The sequence below is a fragment of the Peromyscus leucopus genome, chromosome 3 (genome assembly GCF_004664715.2).
Source record: "Peromyscus leucopus breed LL Stock chromosome 3, UCI_PerLeu_2.1, whole genome shotgun sequence".
In the NCBI taxonomy this organism is placed as follows: Eukaryota; Metazoa; Chordata; class Mammalia; order Rodentia; family Cricetidae; genus Peromyscus; species Peromyscus leucopus.
In genome coordinates this window covers 5,886,888-5,905,142 of record NC_051065.1, presented here as the reverse complement: position 1 = coordinate 5,905,142, position 18,255 = coordinate 5,886,888, and the positions used below count along the sequence as shown (strand labels likewise).

At 39.2% G+C, this 18,255-nt stretch overlaps 1 protein-coding gene across 2 annotated transcripts in view; it reads left to right on the top strand.

Annotated features, from left to right (window-relative positions):
- Ing3 (inhibitor of growth family member 3) overlaps positions 1 to 18,255 on the top strand; it is a 30,214-nt gene that overhangs the window by 4,274 nt on the left and 7,685 nt on the right. Inside the window, exons 4-9 of one of the 2 annotated variants that reach the window (XM_037203495.1) lie at positions 47 to 112; positions 13,262 to 13,358; positions 15,369 to 15,440; positions 16,591 to 16,677; positions 16,963 to 17,120; positions 17,615 to 17,808. In XM_037203495.1, coding sequence (XP_037059390.1) covers positions 47 to 112; positions 13,262 to 13,358; positions 15,369 to 15,440; positions 16,591 to 16,677; positions 16,963 to 17,120; positions 17,615 to 17,808 — 674 coding nt within the window. Of the gene's footprint in view, positions 1 to 46; positions 113 to 13,261; positions 13,359 to 15,368; positions 15,441 to 16,557; positions 16,678 to 16,962; positions 17,121 to 17,614; positions 17,809 to 18,255 lie in introns of both variants that reach the window. The other variant, XM_028873008.2, reaches the window with a different exon arrangement.

Sequence of the window (18,255 nt, the reverse complement as noted above, 5' to 3'; positions counted from 1 at the left end):
GTATGCTAACATTACCAATGCTTAAAATGAAAACGTTTTTCTTTAGGACTACTATAAGGCTTTGGAAGATGCAGATGAGAAAGTACAGTTGGCAAACCAAATATATGATTTGGTAAGTAAATTAATGTACATATTATGTAGTGTGTGCTAGAATTCAGGATTTTGTTATCAATCTTATTAGCTTAAATATAAATTGGAGTGTTGCTCTCTTGATCATATTTTTTTTTTATGAGTAGAAAATTTCTTTTTTTTTAATTTTTATTTATTTATTTATTATGTATACAGTGTTCTGTCTGCATGTATGCCTGCAGGCCAGAAGAGGGCACCGGATCTCATTACGGATGGTTGTGAGCCACCATGTGGTTGCTGGGAATTGAACTCAGGACCTCTGGAAGAACAGCCAGTGCTCTTAACCGCTGAGCCATCTCTCCAGCCCTCTTGATCATATTTAATTTGAGAGTTCAGCACCTGTGTCTTGGTTTCTTTGGGGAAGAGTCATAGAAGTGCACAGTGTTTAGGTAATAGGTCAAAAGCCACACATTTCAATGATGATGACTGTAAGAGTGTGGGTAACATTTTCATTTCAGAAAGAATTGGCTTTATCTAATTAATTAACCCTTTTTTCTACCATTTTGAAATTATTCCTATGATAAAATGTGATTAAGAGTACTGTGTTAGTGAAAGGTTTAGGTAGTCTGATTAAAATGAGAAAGAGTGTTCCTAGTAAAGTGTGTTTTTTGTTTTGTTGTTGTTGTTTTCTGTCTTACTGGGGTTTTTGTTTTGTTTTACCCTCTTATTTGGGGGGTTGTTTTATGTTGTGTTTTGAAAGAGAGAAAAAGAACATGAAGTTAGGAGGGCAGGGAGGTGAGAGGATCTGGAAGGAGTTGGGGGAGGGGAAGAATAGGATCAAAATATATTGTATGTAAAAAAATTTATAAAAAGAAAATGAAAAAAAGTATTTTTTGCAACAGATACTCTAAAAGTTTGGAATCACCAGGAAAAGACTTATGCATTCATTTGCCTCTCAAATTGATGTTAGGATTGTAATGCAAAGCTTCTCCTTAGCTATGTAGTTTAGGAAAAAATTAATTTCTCTTTTTGTGTCAAAGTAAATTGAAGCAGAAAAACCATGTTCACTTTCAGTTGACTTCAGCTTTTACATTTTATATCTTATTTGTGCTGTGTTTTCCAGATATAGTTTACCATTGAAAAAATACATGCAAATAAAATGTTATTAGTATACATGACACATTATAAAAATGTTCTAGTCTCATCTCTTTTACTGGTGTAAAATACTCTGACCAAAAGCAATGTAAGGGAGGAAAAGATTTATAGGTTGCAGCTTATAGGTTGCAGTTCCTTGTTGAGAAAAGTCAGGACAGGAATAGAAATCATGAAAGAACTGTACTTGCTGGCTTATATAAACTCATGCCCAGCTAGCTTACAGAGCCCAGGACCTGCCCAAGGAATGGTACCACCCACAGTGGATAGAACCCTCCCATATGAATTAACAATCAAGACAGAACCCCTCCCCCAGACATGCCCACAGGCCAGTTTCATCTATGCAGTTCCTTTCTCAGATGACTCTAGGCTAGCAAGTTGACAGTTAAAGCTAACTAGGACAAAAGGTACCCACTGTGTGTATAAATGCTTACATTAAAGTACAATATCAGTATCATAAAAGAAAGTATGCTGTTGTTTTTGTGTAGTAGAATTTTTAATTTTAATTTTTTGATCTTGCTGGACTGACAAGTGGTTGAAAGGGACAGTTGCAAAAATAAACTGATGTTAAAAAAAAGCAAAGCTTTCTTGAAAAACCAGTATATGCTGAGGCTTCTGAAAATGCTTAAGACCTTAGTTACTAAGGGTAGAAGTGTATCTTACAGATGAGTTATAGTCTTTTTTATTATTAGTTTACTTGTTTTTCTCCTTGGACAGTTATATCGCATGTGTATAATGAATTTTAGTCGTTTTAACTGGTAGTTCTGCTGAAACTCTCACTGTTCTCAGGAAGCCAGCCTCCCACACCTGCATCTTCTTTTACTGTGTGGCCACTTCAGCTAGAGTTCTTTGCGCAAGCATGGGTGGGAGGGTATTTTCTTGAGCATGGGCAACTTGGCAGCGGCTCCACCACGGAAGAAAATGTTACCCCACTCCCCAGCAACCATTAGCTGCCCACAGACCCTCAGGGAGGCTGGGACCTCATAGGTCTCTCTGTTGTCCATGATGAAATACTGACAGGGTCGATCTTGTGCAAGTAACCGCAGCTGCAAACGAATTCACCGGTACAGTGCTGTGGCACGTCAGAAGATGTGGTTTTTGTTTCTCCTCTCCCAGTCTCTGACTGTACCATGATGTCCCCAAGCCTTGGAAGGGATTATGTGGATGTCCCCCTTAGGGCTGAACACACCCCACCCTGTAGTCTTGGCACTTTGACTAGTTAGTTCAGACTCTCTGCGTTAACTGCCATATTCTGTAATAAAAGGCTCGGCTGAGAAGGGCCCTAACGTGAGTATTGAGAAGGAAATTTGACAACTTAACCATTTAGCAACACCACAGTAGTAGATTTTCCTCTAGTGCCTTTGACTCCCCAGCCGTGAGCTCTTGTCTCAGTCAAGGCACTCTTGAACCAGAGGACGCATCTTGCCTGGCCAGTTGCTGCTGTACCACATGGCTTACAGCTGGGGAAGAATGTTGATTTTCCTCCTCCAGCAGCTTGCACAGTGTCTTCTGGCACTGAGAAAGCAGTGAGGAGAAGCTTCCAGCTCAGTTCTCACTTGACTTCTCTGTCTTACCCATGTGTGGTATCTTTAGCAGTAGGATTATGTGGTCATATTCTCAAGTTCTGGTGAGAAACAAAGTAGCTGAAGTTTTTTTTTTTTTATTTTTAATGGCTATAATAAGCTGGGCTCTTAATACAGGTAGTAGACATGATAAGTGAACATCCATAATTCTGTGGCAATGAGAATAGAACCCCTGTTCAACTACTTTACTGACAATGTGGCTCTAGAAACAATTCGATCTCTAGCCTCAGCTTCTTTATAAAATGACACTTTAATCTCATGCACACTTAATGCACACATACATGTCTACATGCACATGCATACATGCAAGCACATGTGCACACACACCACTCTAGGATGGCTTTCACTCATTTAAAAACTCACTCTATCTCTTCTTTCCAGCTGGATTTGCTCAGCCCTTCCAGGTTGAAGCTGTGTTCTTTCACCTGCTAATATCTCTAGGCTTGCCATCTTCTCTTGTTTTTCTGTTCCCTTCTTTCCACCTTTCCCTCCTTTCTGCTTCTTTGCCTCCCTTCCCTTTAAATCACACCATTGCTATTTCAATAACCCTTTTTCCCATTGAAGTACCTTTTCTTCTGCATTATCTCTTAGGTGAGTCTAGATACATAATTCAGAATCAGGATAGAGGTTATGAAGATTCTAGGGATTGTGGGGAGATGTTGGAGAGTAGGTACTAAGTTACAATACCTGCTATCGCTGCTGCATGCTGTTTTAAAAAGGTAGAAGAAAGGGTTTCATTGTTTTTGCCTGCAAGTAAAAGAGATCAAGTGTTGAGATGGACGTATTTATTCTTACTTGAATATTACATGTTATATATGTTTTGATGTATTATATTGCAACCAGAAACACAGATTTTATGTATTAGTATTTTTTATTTCATTTTTAATTATGTGTGTGTGTGTGAAAGAGATACCGATCAATAGATAGGTAGATAGATAGATAGATAGATAGATAGATAGATAGATAGGTAGATAGATAGATAAAACACAAGATTTCCAAGAGAGAAAAAACAAAGGTTTCCAAGAGAGAGAGAAAAAACACAAGGTTTCTGTGTGTGTGTGTGTGTGTGTGTGTGTGTGAGAGAGAGAGAGAGAGACAGAGAGACAGAGAGACAGAGAGACAGGCAGAGAGAGAGACAGAGAGCGACAGAGAGAGAATGAACACACCTTTGGAGTGCAGAAGAGGATTTTGGAACCGTTGGAGTTGGAGAGGCTGTTGTGAGCTGGGAGCCAAACAGGTCCTCAGCAAAGCAGTATATGCTCTTGACTACTGAGTCATCTCCCTAGCCCCTACATACTAGGTTTCACAAATTCCTTTGTGAGATTTAATGCTCTTTTTCCCCCCTGTTTTCATTGTCTACAACTTTCAATGACTTCTATAGCAGTGCCTTTCATTCATTAAGAAACAAGGCCCTGGTTCTTGTTTGTTCTCCTGTGAGCCATCGACCTCCTAGTCCTTTCGTCCTCTATAAACTCTGCTCTCCTCCATTCTCCATGTGCTGAACCTGAGCATCATGGGAGTTTCTCCACCTCTGAAATACCTCTTGCATCTGGGCCTCATTTCCTTCTACTTCACCGTCCATTTTAATCTGAGACTCTAGTTGAGCTCTTGGACTTTTATCCCCATTTTTCTCAGTATCTTCTGCATCACTGCCATCTTAAGGTGTCTTCTCTGACAGTCGTCACCAGCCATCACTTGTAGCTAGCACAGTTGGGGATACTAGGCAACTATGAAGCTGGTGCCTCCACAGACTGGTTGGTTTCACTTAATATTTGGACCCTTTCATTAGACTTTAAATGGAGTCTATTTCTTTTTTGTTCTTCGCCATGGCCATTCCAAAACAATGCCCTCATTTCCTACAAACATCCCCGCTCTAGTCGTGTGACCTTGCCTCGTATTGACAAGAATGTAATTTGAGGCTTTTTAGTGACCGCTTCTGCAGTTATCTCTGGGCCATTATCTCTGCCTGTCAGTTATTCCATGAGTCATCTTTCTATAGCTTTCCTTATTCTTCCACATCCCTACCCTGCCGTCTGTCTGTCTGTCTCTGTCTCTCTGTCTCTGATGAGATCTCTCCATATAGTCCAGGCTAGTCTTAAACTTATGAATGTCCCCTTTAACTACTGTTCCTATCCCTTCTAATACCTTCTTTGACTTTGCTATATCATATATGCGTTCTGTTCTTCATCTTCAGCCTTTGCTTTCTTTTCTTATATTTTCTGTTCTTGTCGTCGGGCTGTATATCACAGCATTTAAACATTGGCTTCTCCCTTATTTTTTAAAGACACATAGAGAGGCACTCAAACAAATCCTTTCTGAAGCACAGAGTTCTGAAACTCTTTCTTGAGTTTCTCATTCAGGTTTTTTGATGTTCTCTCATCTTCAGTTGATTCCTAAATCCATTGTAATTTATGTTCTCTTTGCTAATCCCTTGCAACTTCAGTTACTAACTTCTTTATTTAATCCATTGGGCACTGGTAGTCCATTTTGACTTTCTTGGGAAGTTGAATGCAGTTTACCATTTTCTCTTCACTGACACATTTGCTCATGTATTGTGACGTGAAAACTACTAAAATGTTGCAACCTTTGTAGCCTTTCTTGGTCTCATGTCACTCATAATGATGGTGTTCCTTGGGTTCTTCCTTGACCCTTATTCTTTCTTATTCTTCAAGTATTGCTCACAGACCATTTTCTTTTATTCCCTGTCCAGAGGGAATACCATACTATACAATAAATTGTTTGATCAGATGTTCTTGTATTTCCTACACACATACCTTCTACCCAAGTAGAGAAACACTTCTCAGTTACCTTTCCATGTATTCTCTTAGTTTCATAAACTAGACAGCAATCCCTTAAGACTGAACATTCTGAATTGCTGAATCGCATTATCTGAGACTTTCTTCTCTCTCTCACCCCCAGCCCTTATCTCAGAGATCCACTGATCTGTAGGTTTTCAGACTAGGGTAATAAAAGTCCTCTTCCAGGCCATGTTCCCATCTTCCCCACACTTACTCTCCATGGCCTCTTCATTTTACTCACCAAATAAATTCCTCCCCACTTGTTTACCCTGCTGTACTATTAGTACTTTTTTAAAAATTAGAATGTAATAAGAAAGAATACAATATACATGCACTAAATGTATTACTTACATTTGGACTAATGTATGTACTATGGTAACCATAGCCCAGACAAGATAAAGAGCATTGCTAGTCTCTAGAAAACCCTCTTGCATTGATTCTAGAAGCTAACCCCTGTAATATATTCATCATATGCCAGAAAGACTAGAGTAGCTTTTCTAAGTTGTGTTTGCACTTTGGTCCCTTTTAAAATGTAAGGTTTTGGGAATTTCATGCATGAATACTTTATTTTCATCATTTCTACCCTTCTTCCTCTTCTCTCTAAGTCCTCCCATGTCACCCTCCATTGCCTCTCAAATCCATGACCACTTTTTAAATATTATTGTTACATGTATACATGCATATGATCTATCATTTATTGATTGTCTAATCTTTTTCTCTATATATCTGTGTGTATGTGTGTGCATGTGAGTGTGTGTGAGTGTGCTTGTGTGTGTGTAGTGGGGAGATCTCTTACTGAGTCTATTTAGCATTGCTCATATATACATGCATTTATGGCTGACTACTTGGGATTGGATAACCTATCAGGGAATTCATCCTAGGAGAAAACTGATTCTACTTCTCTCACGAGCCATGATTTCCCATAGCTCTTCTTCTAGGGGTGTGAAACTTCTCTGTTGGTGTTGGCATGACAATTGGTGTTCATTATGCAAATCTTAATTAGGCAATTATATTGTTGAAATTTTGTGGGTGCAGCTTTCCTGTTATGTCTAGAAGACATCTAGCTTTAGGTGTCCTGATCATCAGGCACTTTTAATATTTCCACACACAGCCCTTCTGTGATTTTTCCTGAGACCCAAGCTGCACCCAACTATAAAATTTATGAACTTTATAGCAAGCATAGCAAGATATCCCCAGTGCTGCAATGGTGGCTTTTACCTTGGGGGTAAGCAGTAGCTGTCTAACTGGATTTAAGTCCTGCTTATTAGGATGAAATCCATGCCTGATACTGTAATCCCATCCAGATACTAATGGCTGGAGAGGTCATAGACCCTAGAGGAGAAGCTACTGCAGCCATTTTCCTAAACCAATACAATTTGTAATTCTACCCTAAATACTTATCCGTAAACTCACAGAGAAGTGTAGCTCTTACTCCTCATCAAAGAAGCTTTTTGGAACAGATGGAGACTATTACAGAGATCCACAACTGGCCAAATGCAGAGAATAAGTGACCGTGGGGTGCTCAGCCCCAGTTGATAAATCTCTCATGCTTATTCTAAAATACACAGTTCTCATGCTGTGTTCTTGATTGAAATCCACTGATATTTTGTACCGGATATATTTTACTGTGTTCTCCAGGGTCCATCTTGACCCTGTCTTTGCTTAGTTCTTTTTAGTATTCTTTTTAATATGTTCTTATGTTTTTTAGTGTCTTTAATTTAGATAGTTTTTTTCTAATGCATATGATAATTGTGAAAGAGTTCTTCTAAAGGAAGATTTGAACATTTGTTCAGCATTTTAAAACACTAAATCTTTGTCTTGGCAAGATGGCTCAGGCCATAAGGACACCTTCCACCAAGCCTGATGACATGGATTTGATTCTTGAACCCACATGGCAAAAGGAGAGAACTGACTCCCATAAGTTGGTCTCTGACTTCTACAGGCTTTTAGGGTAGTTGAGTACACTTTACTAATCTGAAGGTTTAAAATGTGAAATTCTCCCCAGAATTGAAGCTTTGTGGGTATTGAAATGATGCTGCATATAAAAAAACCTTCACATTTGATTTCATGTGACAGGTTACAAGCAAAACAGGATATGGATATTCCCTTTAGATTATATATGTATGTGTATGTATGTATGTATATATGTATATGTGTATATGTATATATGTATGTGTGTATATATATGAAATGGAAATGGAGTTTGTATTGAGATGTGATTCTGTCCTGAAGACATCTTAGTATTATATCTAACCCCCTCCCCCAAATCTGAAAACATTTGATATCTGAAATACTTCTGCAGTCCTGTATATGCATTTCCAGTAAGAGGCACTGAACCTGTCTACAGTCAGATTTCATGTTTCAGTGTTTTATATAAAATGGAATTTTATTGTGCTTTTTTACACCATAGCATTTTATTTGCTTTCTATCTCAGTAGTAAATGGATATAGTCCTATGACCAGCATTATACTGGTTATGTCATTTATTAAGGAAAAAATCCATGTTATGCATCTACAAATGAAGAAACGTCTAGAAACAAAACAAAAAAACTACCTTGTTAGATAATTTCCTAAAATCCTAGTACAGTCATTAAATACTTATTTGTGTTCTTTAACAAAATACCACTCTCTAAGAAGTATTATATTGCAATACCTAATAAAGTTGGTTTATATGCACTCTGCTAAAATTAGAGCTTTTAGTTAATGCTTGAGTGCTCTTCATAGTCTGATGCTGCTCAACACCCTTGAATTTGCTTCTTTTTATATATCCTGGCCTGTCCCTGAGATGACTGAACTTCAGACCCGAATTCTACCAATAAAGTTGAGAGTTCTCCCCTGCTCCTCTAATTAAGAAATGAATATTATGTGAGCCTGGCCTTTGATTTGTTGTCTGTCCCTGCTGTCTTTTAAGACAGTTAGATGTAGCTCATGTTCCAGGAACTTGGTTCAGCCAAAGGAGACTAGTTCACATTTTCATCTATCATATAATTTAGGGATGTAAAAAAACATTTTAATGATTTATTAGAAAGTACTTTGCTGTCATTACTTCCTGCTCCCCCCCAACACCAATTTACCTTTTTCTTTGTAGCAAAACCCTCTCATGGAAGAAACTTGCCTCAAATGCTGTGGATTTTCTCTTAGAACCTAATAAACTGTTTGCCTATTCTTTAAGATCAAACTAGATGTCTAAATTGGAACATTTGACTATCTTGGAAGCAACTGATCATATGGAAACTTTCAAAGTTATATGTAAATTTAATTTAGGTCCATCAGTAACACATTGTAAAATCTGAACATTGAAAAACTGGGAGATTCAAAAGAGAAAAATAAAGTATTTCAACTCTAAAATATTAAGGAATAGTTTTTTGTTGTTGTTTTATACAAAGAGGCCAAGTGTGACTAAATTCTTTGATCATGAATATACTACATAATGTTTTCTTTGCCTTAGAAAAGTTCTGGAGAAAGACGGTAGTTTAAATTTAGCTATTGTGGTTGGGGTTATAGAATGATTTGGACCTAGAACAAGAGCGCTTTTGGGGATACCGTTTATTGCCATTAGGTGGGCAACTAATCAGTGATAAGAGTCTATGTTTACTTTGAATTTGGAATCTGTGACAAACATAAAATCTCTCCTAAGTAGACCAGTACCCTCTTTATTATGTAAGTCAGCCTTACAGGTTTCAAGATGTGTAGAGGGGTGGCACAGTCTAAGAGCTTGCTCTGCCTGACACCTGTGTGCACACTGCAGTGAGCAACAAGAACAGGCCCTTACCACTTACATGAGTAGAGAGAAGGCATGTAGTTTCAGTTAAATTCAGCTTTTTTTTATAGCCCTTCACTACTGTTTACATAGCTGTGTCTTGAGGGTTTTAGCGAAAGTTAAATCTTGTAGTCAACTTACTTTCTGACTTCTAATTTTATTTTAGTAAGTATAGCAATGATAAATTTAAGAAAAATAATTCGAATTGCCCAAGAGTTGCTTCTAAAGTAATTAGTTCACAGTTGCTTTTAAATCAAGAAGCCATTTCCAGAGCTGCACCCTTAGGGTGGTTATGGCTGCTGTGCCTGCTGAAGTAGGAAATTAGTTTTGAGGATTTTTAATTCTTTGAATTCTGTTGCTTCTTCTGAGCCATCTAGTGAACTTCATCAATGCTATATTGAATAAAGATTTTTAAGTAGAGAGCTAGGGTGAATTGAGTGTGTGGTGTGGGGGAAACACCTTCATATCACTTTAGACCACCCTCCCAACTGCGATTCCAGCGTTTTCCCTTCTCTAGTCTTTAAATTACAGACTAGACCATTCTTTCTTTCACTTTGAACATACTGTTTGACTGTTTGACATTTTGTATGATTACTCCTTTCCATGTATTAAATACAATGTGCTCTTCGCTAAGTCATTGATACCTTTGTGTCTACCACAGCCCAGTATCACATTGTTGCATCTTTTATTCCTTCACTACTTAACCACTCCCTTTGAACTGATCTTTATTTGCTACATTTACACTGTATCTTCTTGAGGTCTTTATTATGTTAAAATTTTTGTGAATTTTGATTTATTGGTAAAATTCTAATTTCTATGAAGGCCAAGATTTATCTCACAGTCTTCATATGCCCGCCGTTTAGCCTAGTGCCAAGTATATATTAGAAGCTCATTGTTTATTGTTTTTTAGATAAATCAATGGAAGGTTTTCATTGTGTTAAGTGTTTTGGAATAAGAGCATTTCATTAGTCTGAGTTCCCCTGAGATTGAATTTTGACAATGAAAGAGACACTATATGTTGAATAATGGAGATCTGTGGTTATTATTTTGTTGAAAAGGAAATTCCATTAGAGGATGCTCAAAAGTTATCTGTGTCCTATGAATAGGAGTAAAAGTATCTCGAACATATGACACCAGAAGACTTTAAATATTGTGGCTATGACTGCTGCCAAATTTTGAAGAGTAATTTGCATGTAAATATGAAGTGATAACTTGACTTTAAATGACTGAAAACTTATAAAGTAATATGTTGAATATTGTTGCTAACATTTAAAATTTAAAAGATTAGGACAGTATTGCTAGTTTTGCTATTTAAATTATATGTCTCTGAGTTTAAAAAGAAAAAGAACAGTTGGTTCCTATACACAGTTTTAGAAGGCATTAGATACAAATGATAAAGCATAATAGATTATATGTAGGAAAAATTTAAATCTTATGTCTATAATACAAAAGCTTTATAACTTTGGGCATGTTACTTAACCCATCTGAGCTATGGTTTTTCTTATAAAATTGGAAAGAGTAATGTCTTAAAATTTAGGGTGAGGACAGGCAGGCCAATGGAGCAGTAGCTGAGAGCTTCATCCTGATCAGTAGGCAGAGAGAGAGAGAGAGAGAGAGAGAGAGAGAGAGAGAGAGAGAGAGAGAACAGACTCTGGGCCTGGCATGGGCTTTTGAAACCTTAAAGCCTTCCCCCAGTGACACACTTCCTCCAACATGGCCATACTTCCTAATGTTTATAATCCTTTCAAACAGTTCTACCCTTGGTGACTAAGCATTCAAATGAGCCAATGGGGGGTGGGTAGCATTCTTAATCTAACCACTACAGCAAGACTGTGGCTCAGTTCTTGATGGATATGGGAGGGTCCAGTTCTATAACAAGAAATCCATGGAGTCTGTTTAAAGGGCAAAGAACTTACTAAGGGGAAAAACTCACTGTGAAGAACAGAATTGACACAGGTTCTGGAACACTGTTCCAGCTGCCTGAATCAGTCCTGCATGGAAGTCCTACGAGGGAGCGAAGAGGGCAGAGGGATGCCTACTTGCATCTCAGGTCTTAAGGGTTGCTGAGAGGCCACGCCCCAGGGGCATGTATCTCAAGGTCATAGGCAGGTGGAGCAGTTACCTCCCTGCTGTATCTCTAGGGGTGGTGCTTCAAGGTCATAGACAGAACAGCTACCCTCTGCAGAGCTCATTGTGGGTGGTGCCATCCCTGGGCTGGTGGTCCTGAGTGCTATATGAAAGCAGGCTGAACAGGCCATGAGGAGCAACCAGTAAGAAGCACTCCTCCGTGGCTTCTGCATCAGTTCTTGCCTCCATTTTCCTACCTTGAGTTTCTGCCCTTACTTCTGGAATAATGGGCTACAAGTGATAAGTTAAAATAAACGTTTCCTCCCTAAAGTTGCTTTTGGTCATGATGTTTTATCACATCAACAGAAAAGTAACTAAGAAGACATCTAAAGCACAGAAAACCGAGTTACCTGGCCTCAGTAGCATCTGTCCTGCATCTTGTATTTTGCTGGTGTTTTCCTCTTCCTCCTCATGTTAGAAACAAAGTACTTAATTGAACAATTGAGAGTTTTTTCTTCGTTTTATGTTGTAGTACATTGTGGTGTATATAAGAAAGCCATTCTTGTTCGTTTGGTTTGGTTTGGTTTGGTTGGGTTTGGTTTGGTTGGGTTTGGTTTGGTTGGGTTTGGTTTGGCTGGGCTTGCTGTTGTTGGGGGGAGGAGTGGAAAAGAGAAGAGATGTTTCACTGTGTAGCTCTGGCTGACCTGGAATTCACTGTGTAGACCATGCTGGCCCCGAACTCACAGAGATCCCCTGCCTCTACTTCCCAATTAAAGGCATGAACCACCATGTCCAGCAACTTGTTTGTTTTGTTTTTGAGACTTTGTTTTTTATTTTAATTGTGCATATTTGTGATTATCTGTTATATAGGTTTGTGCACATGAGCACAAATGCCCGTGGGTGCTGGAAGAGGGTTTTGGATCCTCTGCAGCTGGAGCCATCAAAGGCACCCACGGGCATTTGTGCTCATGTGCACAAACCCTAAGCTTTGGTCGGTACCCACCCTCAATGTTGTGCTAGAGCATAAGCATTTCTAACCACTGGACCATTTCTCTGCCCTCTGCTGTCATTAGTCCCAACAGTAATCCAGTGAGGCTAGATCTTGAAAAAAGATCTTGTCAGTGTTGCAAGAAAAATACAGTTCAAAGAATGTGATGGATTGTTTGTTCATTTTTAAAATAGTAAGTTTGGAACAACAATATTGGAAAATATTTAACATTAATCTTACAAATATATTAGAATACTGCTAGTTGAAAGTATCATAATTTTCCTAAGTTATTGGAAAGATCTATAAGCAAATCATAAGATAAAAATTTGCCATCATAACTAAGGCAGTAGTATTACAAATAAAACCATTTTAGCCAAACTGTTTCAGAAATGAAGATTTTTGGCTTTTTTACTCTTTTATCTGAGCCCTTGCATAAACGTCTGCAGTTGGAATGGTTCCCTTTCCTGCTGTGCAGCGCTGATTGCCTGTGTCCCTTCGTTAGGCCTAGGGCAGTTCTGTAGGACACTGTAGATGACTCCAGGGTAGAGTTCGAGCAGAAGGTAACTTAGGCATATTGTGAAGCATTGCTAGTCCTCCAGCCCTCAGAATGGCACTTGCTTGGATTTTCACAGCCCCACCTCTGAAAATTGGTCATAGAACGTTTTCTAATGTATTTGAAACTCTGGTTTATTAAACATAAGATTGAGAGAGTATTGGCCTAGCACCCTAAGATGTAGGTTGATTGACAAATTTGCTGGAAGAAACAAAGATTTAAGTTTCTTCATTAAACTGTAGTCTAGCAGGGTCCCAGATTTGGGTATTATCTTTTATCTTTTTTGAAACAGGTAGATCGCCACTTGAGAAAACTGGATCAGGAGCTGGCTAAATTTAAAATGGAGCTGGAAGCTGATAATGCTGGGATTACGGAAATATTAGAGAGACGTAAGTAAAATTTATGGTTTTTCATCTCTTGTGGAAAGTTACCTGTGACAATCACCATGGAGACATCTTCTCACAGAAGCCTTTCAAATAATGCATGCATGCCCTTTGGTGGAGGGTGGCATCTGGGTCTCATAACTTGGAGTCATCGAAACTGAGAGAGATAATACAAGATGTCATCCCATTCACTCTTTATGAAAATAACATACAAAGTCTTTCCATTTTGTCTTGTTTTTACTTTGAGACGTGATCTTGCTATATAAAACCTCGTTGCCTCAGGCTCTAGAGCACTGTGATTGTGGTTATTGGCTCCACATTGGACACACCTTCCATTTTTCATGTCTTCGTATGCTAATCTGGTCAGTGGCGAGAAGGAAGAGGCAAAGGAAGGCAAGTGCCAGGAGTGAGACCCAATGAAGTCTGTTTCAGGTGCTTAGGCTTTGAGAAAGACGGGGTTTCCCTTAGGAACTTCTTGAAGCTTTGCCTTACCTGTGTGTACTGAGATCTCCAGTGGGTCCATGACACTTCCTCTTTTGTTTCCAAAGTCTCCCCTTACCAGAAGAAGCCATGCTAGTGTATTTTTATCTGTCTGTCTATCTATCTATCTATCTATCTATCTATCTATCTATCTATCTATCTATCTATCTATCTAGATTTAACATGCAGTACTCCAACCTAGAAGCCATGCTAGTGTATTTTTAATCTATCTGTCTGTCTGTCTGTCTATCTATCTTATCTATCTATCTATCTATCTATCTATCTATCTATCTATCTATCAAGATTTAACCTGCAGTACTCCAACCTAGGACCAGATACTTCCTGGGCCTAACTCTGGAGACTTCCTCAAAATGTGAACAAGATCTCTGTTTTTAACTGATTTAGAATCTCTTCCAGCCTAAATAGGTGAAATAAAAGCAGACAGTTTGGGAGTAGGGCCAGAGGAGGTAGGTAGTCATAGAGTGTGGAGGGTGAGTTCTGTGAAAATTCAATTACAGTGTTCCAACAGACCTTGTACCTTGGTGCGTTCACCAGCCAGCACTTGTTCCTGGGTCTCCTGCCAGATAGTGGGTTTCATGACTGCAGGGTACCCAAGCTCTGTGTTTATCAGACATGTGAGGTTCATCTGGAGAAGCCAGGCATGGGCCTGTTAGCGAGAATTGCTTTTTTAAATTTAAAAGTAAATCGTCGCTTCACATAATGTCTTCTCTGCTGGCAATACCTTTATTCTGGAGGAAGCCTATCTGAGGATAATGGGTGTTGGGGAACAAAATGAAATATTGTATAACTGCCTTTGAAGGTTTTTTTCCTTTGGAAATGCTGGTGGTAGCTGTGGATAACAATACCCTATGCCCGCCTACTCACTGCTTCAAGAGGGTTAATAAAAACATCTACTCTGAGGACACAGACACATGAAATGGAACTGGATCACATTACAAAAACGGTTCCACCCTGCCCCCTGGCATGACTTTATCTCAAGGGAATAAACTCAGAGAATTTCTTTAGAAGTATCTTCAAGTTTGGTATTAGGAATTATACCCTTCACCTTTTGTGGGCAAAGCCCTGAATTCTTTTCTGGAGTTGTCAGTATCACACTTCATTTTCGTGATTGAAAGAATTTCTCTGTGTGCAGTAATGTCCTCATACCTAGACCTTGAGGATTACCTAGTGAATCTTTGTTAGGTTGAATTTTTTAGATCTCACCATCAATAGAGCTGTGATGCTCCCTTTTCCTATTTATGTATCACCCAGCACCAGAGAGTCCCTAATTAGACATTAGCATGCCTTGAACTGTTGTATACTTAAAGTGAATATTGAGAAATGAATCTTGGCTTAGAGAGAGGATTGTTGAGGATGAAATCAAAGGTCATGACCCTCTACATGTCTAGCTAAAATGATAGGTTATGCACCAGAGTTGGGCAGTCATCTGTGAGGGGACACATTGCTTATGGTTGGTTGATGTGTAAAGTTCTATGGTGACATTTAATTCTGGTTTGTTTCTGTGCCCCTCTCTAGGATCTTTGGAATTAGATACTCCTTCTCAGCCAGTGAACAATCACCACGCTCATTCACATACTCCTGTGGAAAGTAAGTTTGATTCAAGTATAGTTTAAAACTCAGTAATGTCACCTATATATTCTCTTTATTAACTCCACATAACCAATTGAGAAATATCTTTCCCTTTCTCTTTTTAAAAATAGACTTTTGTCACAGTTTACTTACAGACTTTTACATTTAAGCAAAGTGTATTTAATCTGGGAACAGGGAGTCTCTTCTATAAACATATGTGGGAGTCCTCAGAAGTTTCCCTGTGAGATCTGAGTTTGCCTGACACAGTATAGCTGCATAAGGGGGTGATTTGACCATGGGCAAAGTTGCCAGGTGGTTGGAAGGGTCTGCACTTGGCCATGCCTGGGTGGAGGTCTTTTGTTCCACCCCGGCATTCCTTTAAAAGCCCTTTGGGCAGATACAGTCGGGGCCTGATGGATAAGGATCCAGGCCCTCCCGAGGCTATTCTATGTTTCTGTCTGTCTCTCTCTAGCCATATTTCTATCTAATATTTCCTGCTGCTCCTGCTCAAGAGTACTCTGGGGAAAAGTGGGGGTGGGATGGCCCCCCAACAAACATAGAGACAGAGTGTATAGAAATACCAGCAGCACCTGTCAGCTTTCATAGACCTAGGGAGTATCGTGGCTGACCTGAACAGTATTTCTTCATAAGGTATGTCTTGGTCAGCCTTGACTCAGTGCTTAGCCTAACATTTAGTGTGTGATAGAATCTCACTATTAATGAGTTAGTGAGAAAAGGAATTGCTGTGTGAATGGCTAGTAGATAGTCTTGCTTTTTTTAATTTTTTTTTTGACATGATAATTCAATAGGAAAGAGTGGTAAATTGAAAGCTATTCTCAATGATAGGCAATATATTAAAATGGACTTCCTCTCATGGTATATGTGAAACCGTAGTGCATCATGGGTTGTCTTTAGTATTTTGCTCCTAAAGTTTCTGAAGTGCTTGAAGTGTCTACTCTCTCGGTGAAGCGTGGCAAAGGCTGTTTGCTTGTCCTCTCCTTGGTGAGCACAATGACCATTTCATGGGGAACCTAGATCGTAACTATACTGGTTTATACAAAGGTAGAAGTATTCTTATGCCCTGTCTATAGTCCTCCAAAGTTTAAAATTGTGTGAATTCTTTCTCTTTATTCAGAAAGGAAATATAATCCAACTTCTCACCATACAGCAACAGATCATATCCCTGAAAAGAAATTCAAATCTGAAGCTCTTCTGTCCACCCTTACATCTGATGCTTCTAAGGAGAACACACTGGGTAAGTTTGTTTTCTTCAGTGTGATAATTCACTTGTTGTGTTTGTGTTGGAGTAAGGGGATGGAGAGGCTCTCAGGGTTATAATTCATACATGTGTCACCTGTACAGTCTACATGTGGAGAGTAGAAAAGGGGAAATTGGCTTCCATTTTTCTTTGATTCAGTTCCTAAAGTACCTGAAGAATTTTAATTTAATGATTATATATACTGGAAATGATAATAAATAACGTAGTTTAAACTCAGTAACATTGTGTTCTCTGCAACCGATTTTTTTCTTTACTTTACAGGTTGTCGAAATAATAATTCCACAGCTTCCTCCAACAATGCTTACAACGTGAATTCGTCCCAACCCCTGGCATCCTATAATATTGGCTCCTTATCTTCAGGGACTGGTGCAGGGGCCATCACCATGGCAGCAGCTCAAGCAGTGCAAGCAACAGCCCAGGTACCAGGCAGGGTTTAGAGGCAGATGGCACATTCTGTCCCTGTCCTTGGCAGACCCTGAGAGCGACCGCTGGGTGCGGAGAGACGGGGTTCCGATGCCGTGTGGCTTCGGTTTGAAGTGGGCGTTCGGGCTGGGTGGTGCTTTGTTAATACTGCAGGGGGTCAGTGGGCAGAGCGTGGTGCATCGTGCATCTCGCACTCCGACCTCCTCCCAGTCAGTGCTCCGGCAGCCTTGTTCTCATTGTGAGGACCGTTACTGTTCTCTCTCCACAGTCGGGCTTTCTGCTGGACTTGTGGTGGCTGCAGTTAGCTCATTTCTGTAGTTTGCACACAGTGCAAGTTAAGAAGTTCTATTTCCCATAGTTTTTCTCAATTTAGCATAAAAATGATTTTGAATCTTTACATGAAATGACTTAAATAGCCATAACTTGTAACGCTTAAAGGAGAAAATATATATTTACATATATTAATGCTGTCAATGTATGTCTACTTAAGATGAAAGAAGGACGAAGAACATCAAGTTTAAAAGCCAGTTATGAAGCATTTAAGAATAATGACTTTCAGCTGGGAAAAGAATTTTCGATGCCCAGAGAAACAGCTGGCTATTCCTCCTCATCGGCACTCATGACGACCTTAACACAGAATGCCAGTTCCTCGGCAGCTGACTCACGAAGTGGCAGGAAGAGCAAGTAAGTTCTGTAATGGATGTGCTGCGTGCCTTTGCTCAGTACTGTGTGCCTCAGCTGAGCCTCCGGGAATTAACCAAGGCGGGTGCAGTGGCCCCAGCTGAATGCTAGGGTGGGCAGGCAGACAGCTGTTTGCACTGCCTTCCTTACCTTGCAGGCTGGAAGTCTTTCAACTAAAGTCGTTTGCAGTTTTTCTGACTTTGTATATAAATGACTTCTTTTTACTTTCTTTTATTCTTTCAGATAAATCATTTTATGATACTGTTTCCATTTTTAATTTAGGTGGTTCATGGTTAATTAATATAAAGTACAAATTGTATCCCAGGAAGTTTTTTACACAAGATTTTTCATTTTGATTAAAAGTAAAGCATCTGAATTTTTGCTTATGTCCCCAAAACTGATTATATGAAAACATCCCTAGATTTGGTGTGTGAGCGACTTAGGGTGGTT